General features: G+C 38.1%; 1 protein-coding gene across 1 annotated transcript; it reads right to left on the minus strand.

Annotated features, from left to right (window-relative positions):
* Positions 1-1,446: 1,446 nt before the first annotated feature.
* Positions 1,447-5,621, minus strand: LOC143184816 (uncharacterized). The gene is made up of 4 exons (XM_076387299.1): positions 4,082-5,621; positions 2,867-4,011; positions 2,203-2,806; positions 1,447-2,129 (listed from the first exon to the last, which is right to left on the minus strand). Exons 1-4 carry the CDS (start codon positions 5,619-5,621, stop codon positions 1,447-1,449), a joined length of 3,972 nt encoding a protein of 1,323 aa, XP_076243414.1.
* Between the last annotated feature and the right edge of the window lie 13,895 nt (positions 5,622-19,516).

Here is a 19,516-nt window from a genome sequence, read left to right on the forward strand (position 1 = left end):
AGGATTTCGTGGGACATACTGTATAAGTAACTATCCTTTCAAAATATTACTAATCAAATTGGCAAAATTGTTTGATGATGACCATCTTGACCATCTTTACTTCCTACATTTTCATCTGTGCGAAAGTCATCGACACTGAACCCATCGAACTGTTTGCAGCAAGTGCAAGACGTTACGAGTATTCACTAGCGATATTATTATTTGTACGTTTAGTGAACAATAAACAATACATATCATAATATAATGATGAAAGCATTATAAAGATATATGTTTTTCATAAAGTCACCTGTTTCAGGGCTCAATTTCGTACAAAATGTAATCTTATTAGGGTTGCTATTATTTTATTTATAGTGTAAAAATTCAGAATTCTATTTGACGCATATTTTGTGCTTTGTTTCGTAATATTCACATACAAATTTATAAAAAGATCGATCAACATTTAGTCAAGCAAAACAACTGAAATATGCTATTTTTTAATATATATTTTAATTAAATTAATATTTTCAAAAACTGTTAATATAAGTGAATTGGTCGACGAAAAAAATATAATCGCTACACTTACACCATTTCGCTATGTTGCGTCCCTTATGCACCGCAATTTAGGAATCTATCGGGGTCTTAAGGCCCAATACGTTTGATCGTGACGATGCACGGGTCGCTGGATTACTCAATCGTTTTGTTTAAGATCCTCATGGAAATTGGCAGGTCGTGGTTGTAAGAATCGATTAGTTAACGAATGATAACGATTTAATAACGCACTTCTACAGATCACGTTCCGAGTTCAAGTATTAGTGTCACGAATGAATGAATGAATGTTTGGTTTTTACAAAAGTTCTCTTATATACCGGTTCTTGTTGGCATCGGTCAACCAATCAGGAGCTGTAATATTTTCTATTGGTGCGGGGCTGCTTACATTTTCCGCAGCTAAAAATGGTGGTCAGGGAATTCGCGATCGGCGGAAAAACCCTGACCTAACGGTACGGTTCGAAGTGGAACGCGCGGTGTCCTGAGTTTATTGGGGGCGATCACAAAAGCGACGCAGAGTCGAAGGGTGATTGTTAGAAAATAATTGCTAGGGCTAAACTTCGGTTCTAAGCCGAAGCAGATGTTAAGCTTAACTAAAAAAAATGGTCCAAATCCTAACATCACTGGAGGTATCGGTCTGATGGTTACGGGTTTTACAATGCTCTTATACGTCTAGAAATTGGTATGCGTTTCAACAAAGTCCTTAGGACTGGACATGCCGCCCCTCTTGAACTATTTATAGTTCAATGTGAGTATGAGTGATATGTGTTATGCATAGTACAAACTAGTGGGTGATAGTACAATGTGAATTATTAGACTTAATATTACGCGATATTATGAAAATGAGTTAGTGTTACAGTTTTAACTTAATAACTACGTCGATATATGGAAACAAAAAATGGCTAAGCTAGTATCGCACTCTTATTCGTACAGTGGCAGGGGTGCTACTCGTTTAACGCAACGTTTGTATTCCCCTCTGGATGTCTTAATGGTAATGACACGGACCACTCCGTCGTCACCTGGATGAACTGCCGTGACTCGTCCAAGAAGCCAGCACATGGGTGGCACATTATCTTCCTTCGGGATGACTAGGCTGCCGATTGGAAAATGAGGAGCCTTTCCTGCGTGCCATTTTGCTCGTACTGTTTGCTCCTGTAAATAGTCTTTCACCCATCGGTTCCAGAAATGTCTACGCAATTGCTGTACATGTTGCCAGGAAGACAACCGTCCGGTTGGGACTGCAGACAAATCGTGATCTGGCATACTCGTCAAATTTTCGCCAATGAGGAAATGACCTGGAGTGAGAGCGTGGAGATCGTTGGGATCGGAAGAAAGTGGAATGATAGGACGGGAATATAATATAGCTTCTATTTGATTGATGACAATCAACAATGACTCATAAGAAAGTAGAGTATCACCGATTACTCGTGTTAAGTGGTGTTTTGTCCGTCGTACGGCAGCTTCCCATAATCCGCCAAAATGTGGAGATCTGGGAGGAATCGTATGCCAACTAATACCGTCATTGGTTAATCTCGCGGTAATTGTATCGTTCGTGTTTTGGGAATTCAGAAACGCGTATAATTCCTTAATTTCACGTTTTGCGCCTATAAAATTTGTTGCATTATCGGAATAAATATCGGTAGGCAGACCCCGTCGGGAAAAGAATTGTTAGATCGCTAACAATTTCAATATGGACCGCCTTTGTCGTGAAGCAGACAAAGATGGCTAAGTATACTTTGATTTTGTTGCGGTTCCTGTGGATCGTTTCTTTTATGAATAATGGACCACAGAAATCTACACTGGTTTGCATGAACGGTCGCGAATACGTTACACGACTGGCTGGTAAGTCGCTCATTTTGTATTTAATATCAGGCGGATTGGCTCGATAACAACGGATACACTTGTGTAGGATATGTCTGATAAGGGTTTTCCCTTGCGGTATCCAAAATTTTTGGCGTACTGCATTGAGAGTAGCTTGAATTCCTGCATGGAATTGTTTCTCGTGTTGCTCGATAATAATAATTAATTTTGCAACATGGCTACTCTTAAATATTAATATTGGATGTCGCGTATCGTAGCGTACGTTTGCGCGAGATAATCGCCCACCTACTCTAAGCAATCCGTCATTATCTAAGAAAGGGTTTAAAAGCGCTGTTTTCCCGGTTGGTGTACCTGCGTTCTTTAACGCGTGAATTTCGTGATGGAATTCGCTTAATTGGACAACTTGCACAATGCAACGTTCGGCCCGGTGAATTTCGAATACGGATAAATTTCCTTTGTTCTATGAAGAAAATCTTTCAAATATCTCTTCATTGATAGTGTGCGAGGATAGAGTGACGACCGGTCGCGTTTCGGATATGTCGATCGGCTCTGAAACAGACTCCGGCCACTGGGAATCATCGTTTCTTAACCAGGGCGGTCCGTAAAACCGCAGGTCATTGTGTAACAATTCTTGAGTTGTCAAACCGCGGGGTACCAGGTCGGCTGGGTTGTCTAATGACGGGACGTGACGCCCTTCTATGTTGTTTGATATGTTTCGAATGTCAGTTACCCGATGTGCTACAAAGGTTTTTAATGTGTGGGATGGAGTTTTCATCCAATGCAACGTAATCGTTGGATCAGACCAAAAAGTGATTCTTTCAAACGAGATTCGATGTAATGATTGGACCGTGGTTTGATATAATTGACATACTAAATGTGCGGCGCATAGCTCGATACGAGGTAACGTTATCGTTTTTAGAGGAGCCACGCGAGATTTTGCCGAAATTAGCCGTGTATCTACTGTACGGTTCTGATCTACGGAACGCATATATAGACACGCACCGTATGCCTGTTCGCTTGCATCACAGAAGCCATGTAATTGTAATTTAACATGTCCCTTTAATGCCAGCGGTCTTGAAACTGAGATTTTATTTATCAATTCTAGTTCCCTACAGAAGCTAGTCGATTTAGTGTGAATGTCGATTGGAACTGATTCATCCCAATTTAATTGTAATTTCCATATGTGTTGTAGCAAGACCTTTGCCTGGATGATTATGGGACCTAACAGTCCGAGAGGATCGAAAAGTGAGACTGCTAATGATAGAATATTCCGTTTCATGACGCACGCTTTATGGTCGATGTTTTTAATATTATACGTGATTTTATCGTGTCGTGGGTTCCAATCTATACCGAGCGTCTTTATTGTATTGTTTAAGTCGAGTCGTAAATGTGTAGCGTCTGTGCAGTCGTCCAATGTGTCAACAAGTGATTGATCATTGGAGGCCCACTGTCTTAATTTGAAAACACTCTTTTCGCATACCTGAATCAATTCGTCGCGAATTAATTTGAATTCTTCTCGCGAGTTCGCGCCTGTCAACAGATCATCTACATAAAAGTCTTCGCGTAAGGTTCGCGCGGCATGTGGGAATTGTTTTCCCTCGTCTATGGCAAGTTGATGCAAAGTGTGTATGGCTAAAAACGGAGCGGCGGAAGTGCTGTATGTGACTGTTATTAAGAGTGTATGTTTGAATGGAATCGCTAGTGTTGGTTCGTCATAATATTGTTTGATATTTACGGTCATCAGGATGAACCCACACTTGACGGTACATTTTTTCTATGTCTGCGGTTAATACATAGGAATGGGATCGGAAGCGAATAAGCAAAGCGTATAACGTTTCTTGTATTGTTGGGCCAGTTAGCAGATGGTCATTAAGAGAGGTTCCCGTTGAGGTTTTGGCGGACGCATCGAATACTACTCGTAATTTCGTTGTTAAACTCGATTGTTTAATGATCGCGTGGTGAGGTAAATAATATCCGTCGTCCGCTGAAGAGTTCTCGATCAGAGTCATGTGTCCTAACCGAAGATATTGGTTTAAGAATTCAAGATATTGAACCTTTAGATCCAAGTTTTTCGAGAATTTTCGCTCCAAAGAACAAAACCGTCCTTTAGCCATTGAATAAGATTCCCCGAGCGCTGGTACGTTATCCTTTATAGGTAACCGAACTACGTAACGTCCAGTCTGCGCGTCGCGTGTGTTGTTCAAGACGAAGTGCTGTTCTGCCTTGCGTTCTTCGAAAGAATATATTGTCTCGTGATACGGTTCCTCTAATTCCCAAAATTTCGCGAGTTGATTGTGAATGCTTTCTTTCGCTAGATTACAACGTATGGGGTGTGTAGATTGAAGTGCGGTGACTCTACCTGCAAGAATCCATCCGAATTGCGTCTTTTGCAGCGCGATCGCGTTGTGATTTAATCTAATTTGCCCTACGCATAATAATTGTAAGAATAGTTCTCCACCTATTAAACCGTCTATTTCTGCAGGAATGTTGAATTTCGGATCTGCTAGCGGGATATTGTTCGGAATTGAAAGTTCCTCTATTGCAATAACTCGAGACGGTAACATTTCTGTAATGTGTGCAATTACTAAAAACGTAGCGTCGGTTCGGAATTTATTGATGCGCGATCGAATTGTAGCGGTAACAGAATGCTTTATGTTAGTTGTCCCCCGGTTAATGCCTATTACTGGGATATTTATCCTTTTACGTGGTAATCCTAAAAGCAAGGCGGTGCGTTCACTTAAAAAGTGTGATTGTGAACTTGAATCTATTAGCATTCGACACGGTTGAAGTTGACCCTTATTATCCACGATATGGACAATAGCGGTTGCCAGTATAGTTTCTGACCTAATGTTCGCGCTCAGAACCGATGCGTTTACCCAAGTCGCGGTCTGCTCCTCAATATTCGGGTCTTTATATAACAATGTATGGTGACGTCCATTACACTGTTTGCATGAACCTGAGCGACAGTTTTTGGCTGAATGGTTCGGGCGTAAACAATTTATGCATAAACCAGTGTTTTTTACTAATCCCAGCCGTTGGTTGACCGTGATAGTTTTAAACTTTGCGCAGTTTGAGGTGAAATGATTGTCCTTGCACAAATTGCAGTGGACATCCATTGCGGCGTACACGAAATTTGTCTTAGCAATTGGCTTCGAGAATCCATGTGCTTTGACTTCTGGCCGATTGTGTGACGCGGTCGTCACCTTATTAGATCGTTCGCGAGTATATTCTAATAATTTTCGGTGATCGTGTAAAAATTCAAGCAATTCTGTCATTGTAGGCAGAACGCTTCCGTGAGTCCGTTCTTACCACTTCAATCGCGTCGGTTCGTTGAGTTTTGATGTTATAGCATAAATCGGAAATGCTTCTAAAAATGATTTGTTTAATGCCTCTAACGCGCGATAATGTTTTGTAGCTTGATCCACTAAATCACCTAAGGAGCCAACATTGGACCGCGACTGACAAGGGAAGTTTGCGAAGTGTTAATTGCCAATTTTAATAAAACTTTGTACAATTATTCTATGGTCCTACCTAAGAATTTTGCCATACAAAGTAGCTGCCCATACGCACTTTTAAGGGAGAAACTACCCCTTTAATCCAAATCGCCCTTTTCCTTTCGGTGCTCGTAAAGTATAAGCGCTATAAAAAAATGTTTCATACAAAAGTTTTACTGTTTTTCAAGACCTATAAAATGGCTTTAAAAAGATTTTGAAAAAACGAATTGTTTATAAAAATTTAATTGGCCCCCCCCCTTTTCTGACAAAAAATGTTTTTATTTCAGATTGTTGTGAATTCAGCATTGTATAGCAATATACAATTATTCCATTTCTTGTATACAAAAACGCTGCATCATTTCTGCGCAGTGTAATATTCGCCGTTATTGGTACGGTGAATTGAAGTAAATATTCAATTATTACATTTATTATTCTGATTTTCGGGTGTTGCCGTTATCGTTGTTCGTTACAATGCCTCGACAATAATAACAAACCTTATTTTCTGATCTTTGAATGCTACCGGTAATGCAATATAGTTTTTGTATACATATGACTTGTGTATGGAATGGCACCACTTGTATTATAGCTGGCAGCTCTGGATGAACGAGAAAGAATTAAAAGAGGAGAAAAAATAGCAATATCAGTTAACACATTAAGTACGGGTCACGAGAATTCTCGTACATAGCAAGCCGAACGTGGGGGCCGGCTTACGAGAATTCTCGTTTTAATGTTTTTTTCGATTTCAGCGACAACTCAAAGAATTAAAAATAGATTTTCTTGTTACGTTACTAAGGTAATGAAGTTTCACGTATTCTCGTAACAAATGAGAGGAAAAATGTGTTGGCCCTGGAACCGCGTTAAGCAACCAGTGTGCTGTACGCAATGTGTTAATTTTACCCATGATTTTTTATAATTTTTATTTATTTCAAAATTAAAGAACATACAATCAGGGAGTGACAGTAGTGTAGTAATGCGATCTCACCGTCTACAATAACGAAATAGGATTCCACAATACAATCCGACATTATATTCTGTTAATTTATTCATGTATTTATTGTACGTAATTTTCACAATAATGATACTCTTCGTAAACATGTTTAAAGCAGAAGTATTTTTTACATCAAGCACAACAAAAAATTGCAATTTCTTCGCATATGTGATACCTATGAATTTCGATATCTTGTTTCCCGAAACAATAATCAACTGGATTCTCGTAACGATCTGGGCGATTTTTGAGCTATCCACTTTTAATTTTTACGAAATTCTTCCAAATTCGAAAACCAAGAACATCTAAAGGTTGCAGCTGCCCTGTTGTCTTTTTATTGTAAGAATAATTACTTCCTTATCATGAGGTACAAGCTGTTGCGCGTGATTTGGGCAATGTCCATTCCAAGAATCCAAAGGTCAGAAAATAAGGTTTGTTATTATTGTCGGGGCATTATAACGAACAACGATAACGGCAACACCCGAAAATCAGAATAAAAAATGTAATAATTGAATATTTACTTCAATTCACCGTACCAATAACGGCGAATATTACACTGCGCAGAAATGATGCAGCGTTTTTGTATACAAGAAACGGAATAATTGTATATTGCTATACAATGCTGAATTCACGACAAAAAGCTCTTTATTTATCTGAAATAAAAACATTTTTTGTTAGAAAGGGGGGGGGGGGTTGAATTTTTATAAACAATTCGTTTTTTCAAAATTTTTTCAAGCCATTTTATAGGTCTTGTAAAACAGTAAAACTTTTGTATGAAACATTTTTTTATAGCACTTATACTTTGCGAGCTACAAGCACCGAAAGGAAAAGGGCGATTTGGATTAAAGGGGTAGTTTCTCCCTTAAAATTCTTAGGTAGGACCATAGAATAATTGTACAAAGTTTCATTAAAATCGGCGATTAACACTTCGCAAACTTCCCTTGTGAGTGAACTTTCTCTAGCATTCGTTTACTTTTACTTCTCTGTCCAAACTTTAACCTAGTTAATTTCCCAGTAATACACGATTCGCAGAATTCAACTTTACTTACTTTTAGTTCATTTAAATCATCTACCATCTTATTCTTTATGAGTTTTTCTAAATTTGCATAACAAATATGACCGTATCTCTTGTGCCATAAGGAAACATCACTGTTTTCTACCTCTACGTTTAAACAGACATTTTTTAAAGGTTCAAACTTAATTTCATATAAATTGCCTCTATTACCAGTGCCTATCACCTTGTTATTATTAAATAATTTTGTTTGACTTCCTTCAAATACAACTTTGATTCCTGCTATTTCTAACCTTTTCACTAACAACAAGTGCTTTCTCAATTTCGGTACAAAAAATACATTCTTAACCGTGCATTTGATACCTCTACTATTTACATAACTTATTGCTTCTATGTTACCTATTCCTACTGCCTCTATGTAACTTCCATTTTTCACAACCGCTATCTTTATCGGTTTTTTTAATAATAATATAAAATCTGAAAAATATTCTTTGGTATTAATTAAATGATCAGTACAACCTGAATCCAGAAAGAATCCAATATCATCCTTCTTTAATATGTTCACGCCTTGTTCATTAGAAGTTATAAAACAAATGCTTTTGTCCCCTTTCGCATCATTCGACTCATATTTTTCCGCATAGCTGCCTCTTCTTGGCGATTCCTTTCATTGCCTCCAAATCTGCTTCTGATCACCCTGTCGATTCCAGGATCTGTCTGTGCCATTGTTGGACCTCCGTGTTGTACCTTGTACGTATCCTCCTCGAGTTCCCCTCGCTTGGCTGTTATCTGTTTGCCCTTTGCCAGCCCATGACTGCTCATTTTAATGGCCTTGTTTTTTCCACGCATTTTTCAACTATTTACAATCTCTTTTGTAATGTCCCTGTTCTCCGCATCCATAGCAAACTCCCAGTCTGTTTGTCATAAATGCTGCTTGCTTGGTACTAGAGTATTCTTCGTAGTTGACCGCCGTAGCTAGTTTTCGCTTTTCAGCCTCACTTCGAAGTCTCGACTTTACAACATCCAGGCTTATTTCCTTGACTGGTATACCCTCCAAAATAGTCACAATTGTCTCATAGGATTTTGGTAGCGGCATCAATAGGTTACATATTGCATCTTCATCCTTGACGTCTGCCCACTTGCTTTTAATTGACAAAGTATATCATCAAACTTTAACATAAAAGCATCTAGGTCTTCATCCTCACGTAGTTTTAAGGACATTAACTTCCTCTTTAGATATAACTGACCTGGTAGCCCTTTTTTCTCAAACATCTTTGCCAGTACGTTCCACATACTATAGGCTGTTTCTTTTCCACGAATAATTTCAATCTGACTATCGTCTACACATTGAACAATGATGGACTTACATTTATCATCCTTTCTCCTATTTTCTTTTTTTTTCTCATCATCGTAGTCCGAACTTACAAATTCCCGTTGAAACATTTCGGCTACCCCTTGTTCCGTTAATAACATTTCTATCCTGTCGGGGGAGTGGGGACCCTCTGGTCCTCTCGACGCCGGTTAGCGACGCTGGCGTCTGAAAAAGAAAGTAGCGGTAGAACTGCACTGGTAAGCGAGAGTATGGTTATCACGCTGTACCACTGAGCTAACTGGAGTGCGGATCCCTGTAAGAAAAACTGGGGTGAATCTGTCATTGTTCTTCCTATTATCCTCCTCTTACTAATTGCTGTACTGTAGTGGGGGTACTGAAACGACGACAATGTACGTGCCTGCATGGTTGGGCTGCGATAGCATCACCACAGTTCTTGCCTCTCCTGGACGGCCGCCCCTCCACAGTACGCACTCGTTAGGTATATAGCTCAATGCGCTGTACCTAGTCTTCCCGACTCCAGGCTTCGACAACGAGCCTATATAGAGGGGAGAGCAATGCCTTGTTGTAACATAAGGTAATGTAGTGGATTGTATTACCAACATTCCCTTGCTAGGAAGGAATTGTCGATAGGCAAGTGGATAGAGAGGAGGGAGGCCTCTTCTCTTCGCTTTTGCACCTCATAGAAAGGCTCGCTTCGTACGAATCCCGATGAAAGCGGAGATTCGCGAGCGAGGGACACGCTATAGCTAGCAGTTGCTATGTAGCCCTGGTGGCTGATAACGGCCAAAGGCTCCACGACGCCACGCCGTTCGCCTCACCATGTGCATCTATTCATCGCACGGGGGTTGCTGCTAAACGCGGTGGTAGAATGCGAGTAATGCAGAAGCGATAGGCACGTACGTTAACTCTCTGTTGTATGCCGTCATTCAGTGATCAACCAGGGAGCGGTCTTATTGCTCCTTGACGAAGACGAAACTCCAAGAATCAGAGCAGATCCCGATTCTAAGAGCGCAAATCTCGCCAAATTGTCACCTGTTGGCGAACTAGGTGCTCTGTCGAACGTATAATAAGTATTAAATCGAGCAGAGCAACTGTTAGAATCCCTGAATACAGAGATCTAACAGGGTCCGGATTAGGTTATAGAGAGAAGGTGAAATCAAAGAAGGTGTACGCTGTCAATTTTCCTTCGCCTGTCCTTAAAAGGACAGACCTTTTATTTAAAAATTGAGCCCGACGTGGAGAAGAGGGGGAGTCCGGGCTGAATTCCTGGCCGCTTCTTGTGGTGCTCGACTGGTCACCTCCGGGTTCTGATCAGCGACGCTGGCGTCTAGAACAGGGAGAGATCGGCAAAGCCAAAGCAGTTAACTTTCGAGTATATCGAGCTGAACTGTGAACTCCCGACTCCAAGTCTTGACGACGAGTCTATGTGGAGGGGAGAGCAGTACCTTGCCGTAACGCTAAGGTAGTGCAGTGGACTGTATTACCGACGATTCTTCGCACTGAAGAAAGCGTCGGTCGGCGAGTGTACAGAGAGGACGGATCCTCCTTTTCTCTGTTTAATCTACCTTCCAAGAAGGTTTCCCTCGTACGAATCTCGGCTTTGCGCTGCGATTCGCAAGCTTGAGACACACTATAACTAGCTGTTGCTAGCCTTGGTGGCTGATAATGGCTATCGGCTCTACCACTCACCGTTCACCACAACGTATGCATCTATTCGTCACACATGGGCTGCTACTAAACGGGTGGCAGATCGCGGGTAACGCAAAGATGCTGCACTTACATTAACCCTTTCTGTTTTATTGCCAATTATCAAGGCTCAATCAAGTAGTGGTCTATGGTTGCTCCTCGGACGAATACCAAATTCAGGGAATTGGGGTGACCACCGATTCCAAGAGTACAGTTAATCGCCTGCAATAATGTATCTCTGGACACTCGATGCTCTATGGCACGTATCCCACGTGATAATCGAGTCGAGCAATTTCACGAGTTACAGTGAAACAGACACATCAGAGAAGGCGTCACGAACCAAGGAATTTGGGGCCCAAATTTCCTAACTCAGATGACTCTTCTATAGTTGCTGAAACCTTGCGACCTATCGAGCGATCGGTGCAAGACTGACTTTGACTGACAAGCTCGAGACGCTCCGCGACAAGCGCAGAGCACCCGAAAATCCGCTACGCGGCGCTCGCTTATCATTGTCTGCTGTGTGTAATTTGTGTCCGATTTTACTCTCTCTCTCTCTTTCCCTCTCCCTCTCTGCCTCTCCTTCTGCCTCTGCCTCTCCCTCTGCCTCTCCTTCTGTCTCTGCCTCTCCCTCTGTCTCTCCTTCTGCCTCTGCCTCTCCCTCTGCCCCCCCCCCCCCCCCCTCTGTCTGTCTGTCAGGCTCCGATATCCCCACTCAATATCAGATCTGAGATTTGATCAGCTGATCGCAATCGCTAACCTGTTCGAACGTCAACTATATCATCTGAAAAACGAGTCATAATGCGAATGTACCGTGCTTGTTGTCAGCGCAACTGAATGTCCGTTACGTAACCGCTTTTTAAACACATTTAATTTAACCATAAAAAAGTTGGGCATTTTATTTAGAATAAATATATTGCCACTTTAGTATAAGATTTTTGCAACAATGTATCCCTTGTAAATAGCATTTTGGCTTAGTACTTGAAGTTATAGGAATGAATAAGAAGGATAGTTTAATAGGACACTTTATATAGTGGTTGCTATGGTAGGTATATTTTCTCGTTTACTGGCGTTATCAACGTCAGTGATGAAACATACACCGCTCGAAAATCACAGAGAGAACGATTCTACATACATATAAAAATAAGCCGAAAACAAAGAATACAATTCTTTTTATAAGGTGCTTAGTTTTCGGGAAAATTAAATTTAAAGATTTGTCTAGTATATGTGTATTTCACTAGTTACGGATTTCATATACGTATTACATGTAGACGCCTTTCGCGGTTGTACCACGAGTCCTACTACAGTCTGTATACAGGGAGTTTCACATGTTTTTGGGAGAACGGGTTCGTAATAAATCCTGCAACTCTTGGTTATGAGAAAAAAAGTAATTTATTACCAGGTGCGCATGTCACGGTGCCGCATCGCCATCACCTGATTTCTTGCACCGGACGCTCCCCACTCCCCATCGGTAGAAGCCCGTTTCACACTATTTCATAATAGGCGCGCAATTCAATACCACACAAGGTGACGAAGCCGTTAAGGGGAGATTCCTGGGGTGATTCTAAACAACCTTTTCCTTTGCAAAAAATATTCTCTGAAGCTTTGTTAACGAGTTATTGATGAAAAACATCGATCAATCAGTAGCGGTGCACAAGCTACGCGTAGCGTTTGCACTTACTGTGTTTGAATGTTGTACAAGAAACTCAAGATCTGTACGTTATTGCCTAATTTCTTTTAAACTATTACATGGAAAATTATGAAAAAAATCACGGACACGTTATCTATCGCGACACATATTATGGAATCTTTTCAGATTTTTAAATTAATTATGCAAGTTGTAAAAAATAAAAAACGAGGAAAAAGAATTTAAAAATGCCAACTTAGTATTGTAGCAAAACCGGATTTATGATCATATTAATTCATTACATAAATATCACTAATACTATTGTGAAACAGTTTTTTCGCATTTTTTAACTTGATACATCATAGTAAAAGAAAAAAAAGCAACGTTTTCGTAGTTTCTACGGATTGTACATTATTTTACTGTGTATCAAAATATTGAAAATTGTATAAAAATACTTATTTCACAAGAATAAACGAAAATTGGACGTATTAGTTGCTGTATTCGGTAAAAAGTACGGAAACATCGGTTTTTATTTTTTTAATTATGACGGACCAAAGCAAAAAATGTTTAAATAAATTTGGATTAGTAATATGACTCCCTCATTCAATTGTTCCTTTTATTGTAAGTTATATCGATAAAACTCACCCATTCGGGGAGGAATTCACCTGCTGCTTGAACTCTTGCGCCACTGGATCACTGTGCCGATCCCGGTCGTTGGAGGATGATGCACAGGTAGCGTACAGCACAGGGTCTGCCGATCACATATATACAACATCACAGGAAATCACCTTGCATTTATAACACTTTGTCGTCACTAACACTGATCACTTCACCAAACGAGCATTTGACCTTTTAACGACCGACAATCGCGGAACACACCAAATTAAAAACCCCACGGTCGTGGATTACTTTGAAACATTTTGCGGCGCGGCTACCGTAATATCGTGGCATTCCGTAAATAAAAACAATTACACAGTTCGGCGACGAAACTATGATCAATACTGACGATGAAGTCTCTTTCCCCATGCCCTCGTATCCTTCCAGCGAGACGTCTGGGGGTGTAGCTTCGTCGAAATACTCAAATTTGATTTGTTAATTGACACCAACAAATTCATGACGGAAAGCAAAGGCATATCGGATTAGCGTAGAAGACAATAACGAGTGTCTCGTAGATGTGGCCTTTTATGATCGCAGGTATTGCCCGGCAAGTTCGAAGGAGCCATCGGCACCCGAGATTGAAGGCCGCGAGGGTCGCGTCGCGCTTACCATGAATGTCCTTTCGATGCATTCAGACATTTTTATTTTTTACTTTTATTTTTTAATTAATTTAAAACTCTGAAAAAATTCCATAATATGTGTTACAATACCTAACGTGTCCCTGATTTTTTTCATAATTTTCCATCTAATAGTTTAAGAGAAATTGAGCAATAATGTAGACATCTCGAGTTTCTTGTACAAGACTCGAGCACAGCGAGTAGTAAACACTCGCATAGCATGTACACGCATAGCTTGTACCCGTGTCACTAGACAGCCGTCCGTCCGCTATAGGCGCTCTCTGATTAGTCGATGTTTTTCGTTAATAACTCGTTAACAAAGCTTCAGAGAACATTTTTGCAACGGAAAAGGTTGTTTAGAATCATTCCAGGAGTCTCCCCTTTTCGGTTCCGCCACCTTGTGTGGGACACACTGTATGTAGTGTGGAAATTATAAAGCGTTACAGACGAATATCTCCAAAAATATTGATTATATGCAAAAATGTTTTAGATGAAAGTTGTTCAACACCGAGGGGAATATCATGTGGTGGGACTTCTATTTTTTCCGGTGGACGCGCAAAGATGAGGTGAAGGTCACAACCATTTTTGCAAAGGGAATCATACTTTAGTTTTTGCTAGTATTGTAGCTTATTTCAAGACGAATTTGAAAATTATCTACAGAAGGTCATTCAAAGTCAAACTAGCAGGGAAATGCTGAAAAGGTGATTGAATTAAATATATTGATAATTTAACGTAATTGCGGTTTATTTGTACTTTAGTAAGTGTTCAAAATGATTACCTTGTACTTCAATACGTTTAACAATTCTTTGTTGAAATGATTGTCTAACCTTGCGTAACATTTCAACGTTTATCTTAGCACAAACTTCGCGTATTCTGACTTTCATGTTTTCACGTGCCGTAGACTTCATGAAGGTTACGCAGTCTTTAATGTAACTCTATAGGAAGTAGTTGAATGGTGTTATATCTGGCGAACGGGGAGGCCAGGCTACAGGACAACCCCTTCCTATCCACCTTTTATGTAAGATTTCATTTTACTGTCTATTCGAGAGCATAGTGCACAGTGGGGAGGCGCACTTTTATGTTGCATCCACATAATGCGTCCTATATTTAAAATTTGACCTTGAATGACTTTTTCTAGATAGTTTCAAATTCGTCTTAAAAGAAGCTAAATTACTAGTAAAAAATAGAAGTATGATTCCATTTGAATAAAATGTTCATGACCATCACCTCACATTTACGCGTTCACCGGGAAAAATAAAACTCCCACCACATGATATTTTCCTCGATGCTGATCAATCTTTATCTGAAACATTTTTGCGCATAATCAATATTTTTGGAGATATTTATATGTAACGATTTATAATTTACATTCTGTAGATTGGATTCAATTGTTAATAAGAAATACACATTGGTACGAGGTATTCCACAATATGTCATCGTTTAATTTCTAGATTTATCCCTCAAAATTTTATACAACCTTCTGAAGATCATACCGAAGAGATCATTTTTAACTATGAATTGGAAAGTAAAAATATTTGGACAATCAAGATCGCGCATGGCTCATACCACTTACCCGCGACTTGGACAATGTGTCAGTTTCAAGAGCAAGAGATAAAGTTCACTTTACATTCGACTTTTTTTTGACTTTCCGAAGTTGTCCGAAGTGGCCCGGAGCGCCGAGCTCACGTACACGCGCCTCCTAAGGTGGTGTGTGTAGTGAAGGGGGAAATTTTCAGTAATTCGCATCGCCAATTTGGGTATCACAGATTTCGACTCCACATCAGCAACCTTCCAAACTAGGCGATGCCTGGTTCGCAAAAGTCCAACTAAATTTGTCACATTTTTTATTCTGTTTTATCGATAACTCAGCAAAAAACAATACCGTGGTATGGTTTTACATCCTGCAACTTTTCGTCCTTATATGAAGAGATTTTGACCTCAGAAAGGGTTCATTCGAAAAAAAAAATGTTTAACACAACGCAGTCAACTCATGATGTTCAAAACACTCTCTAAATCTAAATTATAGCTAAATAATTGTATTCCATGGCTGTGAATAATACATTTTTGCTCTACTTTGTAATGCTCGTGATATTATGTATCAGCAGAATTTCGTTAACTCACAAGTTGACTACGCTGCGTTGAATTTTTTTCCGAATGAGCCCATTGCTAGCTCAAAATCTTCTCATATAAAGAGGAAAAGTGGAAGGGCGTAAACCTATGTTTTTGCCTAATTTTGTCGGTAATATTGCCGCTCTGACATATCTGATCCTACCACCCAGTCTATCCTACATACTTGGCTGTGGTTCGATCTATCTTGTATAGTCGTCTGTGATAACGGAGCTCGAATGTCCCAAAGGTGTCGGGCAAAGCAAACGTTGCATGTTTTCCTAATTTTGTCGGTAATGTCGTCTCTCTGCCATATCTGGTCCTGTATTCCACTGTCTACTACGATTACGTCAAGTAAATAAAATGGTGCTCTTCTAATACATGCTCATTTGTTATCTTTTTTCTTTGACATTAATATCCGTAATTATTTATGGTTACCGGAAGTGGAGGAAATTTTACTCGTGTAATTTTCTAAAGTAATACAGCGGTTGGTAACAATAAAGTAGTATCACCATGCAGATTTGTACTCCTGAAGCGTGAGTTATGTTTATTCATATTTTAAATCGAATACTGTAATTATTTATGTGTAATGCACAATGTTACTATCTACTGCAGACCTTTGGTTACACAACAGCAATCCATTATTGAAGCGAAGAATAAAATTCGAGTAAGTTAAGCTCTCTTTCCCTTTGATTGATTGTTTATAGTATTAAGGTGGTGAATATGCGATGTTACTTTTTTAAAGTTTCTAATAGTATTCAGTAAGCAGAGTTTAAAAATAGGGTAACCAAATCGATTAAACTGAAAATTGGAACACAGCCGACACAGGATGTGCCCACTGTAAAAGAAAGTAAATATTTCTCTTCAAAAGTGTGTATATTTAATATTTGCAATATACAAGCACAAATTTTTCCGTACAGTATTGCAAATAAAGAATCATATCTTCTAAATAAATATCGATTAAATGGATTTTTAAAATTTTAATTTTAAATTACAATATCACGTTACATGCTTTGCGATTTCGAAATTGCACGTAAAAAATCAATTTTTTATTTATAAATAACTACAATAATGATTTACTTTTTATCGCACTCGCATTTCTAACTGTTGTTTACAACCTGCAATCGCTTTTTATTCTCGTATAAATAATTAGTACAATCTACATCTATCATCATGTCCATATTAAATTTGCACAAAATTATTCCAGTCATAGTTTCAAAATCTAAACGATTTCGTTTTTTAGTCCACTAATTATTTACTAATGGAAAAAGTCGCTTATTATTATAAATTTATGAATATTTGAAATTTGGAACACGCAATAGTCCCGAAAATACATTTTTGGAACATTGTGACGTCGAATCCAAAATAAGCATAAATCTTGAAAAATCAGGACGTCTGGTTACTCAATCTGAAGATAACAATTGTAATTTTAGGATTGTATTGGATTAATAGATACAAGTATGTAGAATTACATTTTATGGGTTACTTTGACTACTATAATGGCTGCATTTCCTATTTGTCCAATAAGAAGAAATATTAGTCTGAATTGGATTTGAATATTGTGTTAAATTCTGACTAGAGAAAGTTTAAATAAAAGTTGCAGTATATAGATTAATATCACACATTATATTTTGTCAGATCATCGCATATAAATCACTTTAAATAAGGAAATATTTATTGATGTACGTATATGCACGTATGTTGGATATTATCAATATCTACAATAGGGTCATTAGGTTCTTATTATTTACTATCAACAGTAATTGGGATATTGGAGAAATTTTTTTTTGTGTTTAAACTTGAAAAAATAACCTCACTGAAGCCTTATTGAAAGAAATAATTCACAATCTTATATTTATAAATTTATATATTTATAGATTATAGATATACATATAAGCTTAAGGTACTGTAAATATTGATTGACTCAATATTCGTGTTCGTGTACTCGATAATATTTAATCCACAATTATGCACACTCAATTTTAAAACGCGAAGACCTTGATTAATATTTATGGATACTAAATATTTATAGAATTAATATGATGGTAGTTGGAACGTAGAAACGAGATGTGACATATTACATACCCAACTGCCATTATAAAGTGTGTCATATTTAAATGAGAGTATTAATAGGCATATTGTGTGGAATCTACCAGACTCTGTGTCAATAGTTAAGGGTTAAACCCCATGTAATTCTAGTTCGAAAGTTAGAAGGAAAGATCTATTTAGTTAAAAGCTAGATTTATTTTCTAGTTGGAGCACGATGAAAGTTGCAACTGCTGTTGTTGTTGTTTGCCTCAACATGCATGTTTGGTAAGTATATCGAAGAATTTTGTCATTGTCACTTTATGTATAAATAACTTATAACGAACATTACACTTTTTTAGAAATATGTTCAGCCACAAATACCGAAGTCATTTGCTCCAGTTCGTGTAAGTAAGAGAAATTTAAATTTTCTAGTTTCTTGTTCTTAAACTTAAACTTGTCTATTGGTCAGTATTATGTGTTTGGATAGTCAAATAACTCACATTTCACAAGACTGAAAATCGTTTATTTTGAATTACTGTGCAATATATTTATATTAACAGAACTAAACTGAATTTAGTTCAGAAACACAAATAGAAATAAGAAACAGAAATAGAAATAGAACCTTTAACAATAAATACAGTAACTTGCATTAATATTTGAACACTACACAATACTTTCTTCATTTCTGCTCTGATAGTCTGACAATAATAACATTAACATATTTTTTGCCATTTTGTTATGATAAAACATATACATATTTTACTTAATAAAACCATAAATTTTGTTTATTTAAACTGCATAATTTCTAGTGTAATAAACAGTATATTGGAAAACGTACTATTTTCACGTTGCAAAAATATCATGTTTGGACATAAAAAATACGTTATATTTGATGAACTTATATATTTGTAATTTGTAAGAGAAGAATATACTGATTAGTTTCTGGTTACAAAAAGGTAGTCAAGCGAAATTTATGGCTTGTAAGTATAGTCGGTGGAAAAACTCTAACAAAGTACGCAAAAAACGGGCGCGGTAAACCTCCGCATTCTATGCAAAGGGCATGACGAATTTATGAAGAAAAAGAAGAAAGATGTCGTAAACGGGCCTGACCATCATTAACCGAAATCATGGTCGTCCAACACATCATACCTTACTTTCTTAGAGTAGATAGAGCAGTAGACTATACCGTCGCGTCGAATTTCAATCAAGATGATGGGGATAGAAATGTGCTTCTAACAAGACAGTATTGTTTTTGAATTATTTTTTAATGTATTTCGTCGAAAGAAGTTGGAAAATTACTTATCATATATAAACTTTTAGATAAGTATAAGTCTTTAGATATTTTAAAATAAAATCTCTGAAAAAGTGCAACTGTAGTGTAAAGATTATGTTTTAAAATATCTGAATACTTATGTTTATCTAAAATTTCATATATGAAAAGTAAGTTTCTAATTCCTTTCGACGAAATATAGCCTCAAACGAAAATGTTTCTGCTACTGTGTTTTACTACAATTAAACTACAATTAAGCTATTCATTTGTCTTATGCCATGATTATTTTTTGTTCATCAGAATCAAAAAGAGTAAATTTACTTTCATCGGTAAAAAGAACGTCATTCCACCAGGTTTCTTC

Source organism: Calliopsis andreniformis, chromosome 10, assembly GCF_051401765.1.
Source record: "Calliopsis andreniformis isolate RMS-2024a chromosome 10, iyCalAndr_principal, whole genome shotgun sequence".
In the NCBI taxonomy this organism is placed as follows: Eukaryota; Metazoa; Arthropoda; class Insecta; order Hymenoptera; family Andrenidae; genus Calliopsis; species Calliopsis andreniformis.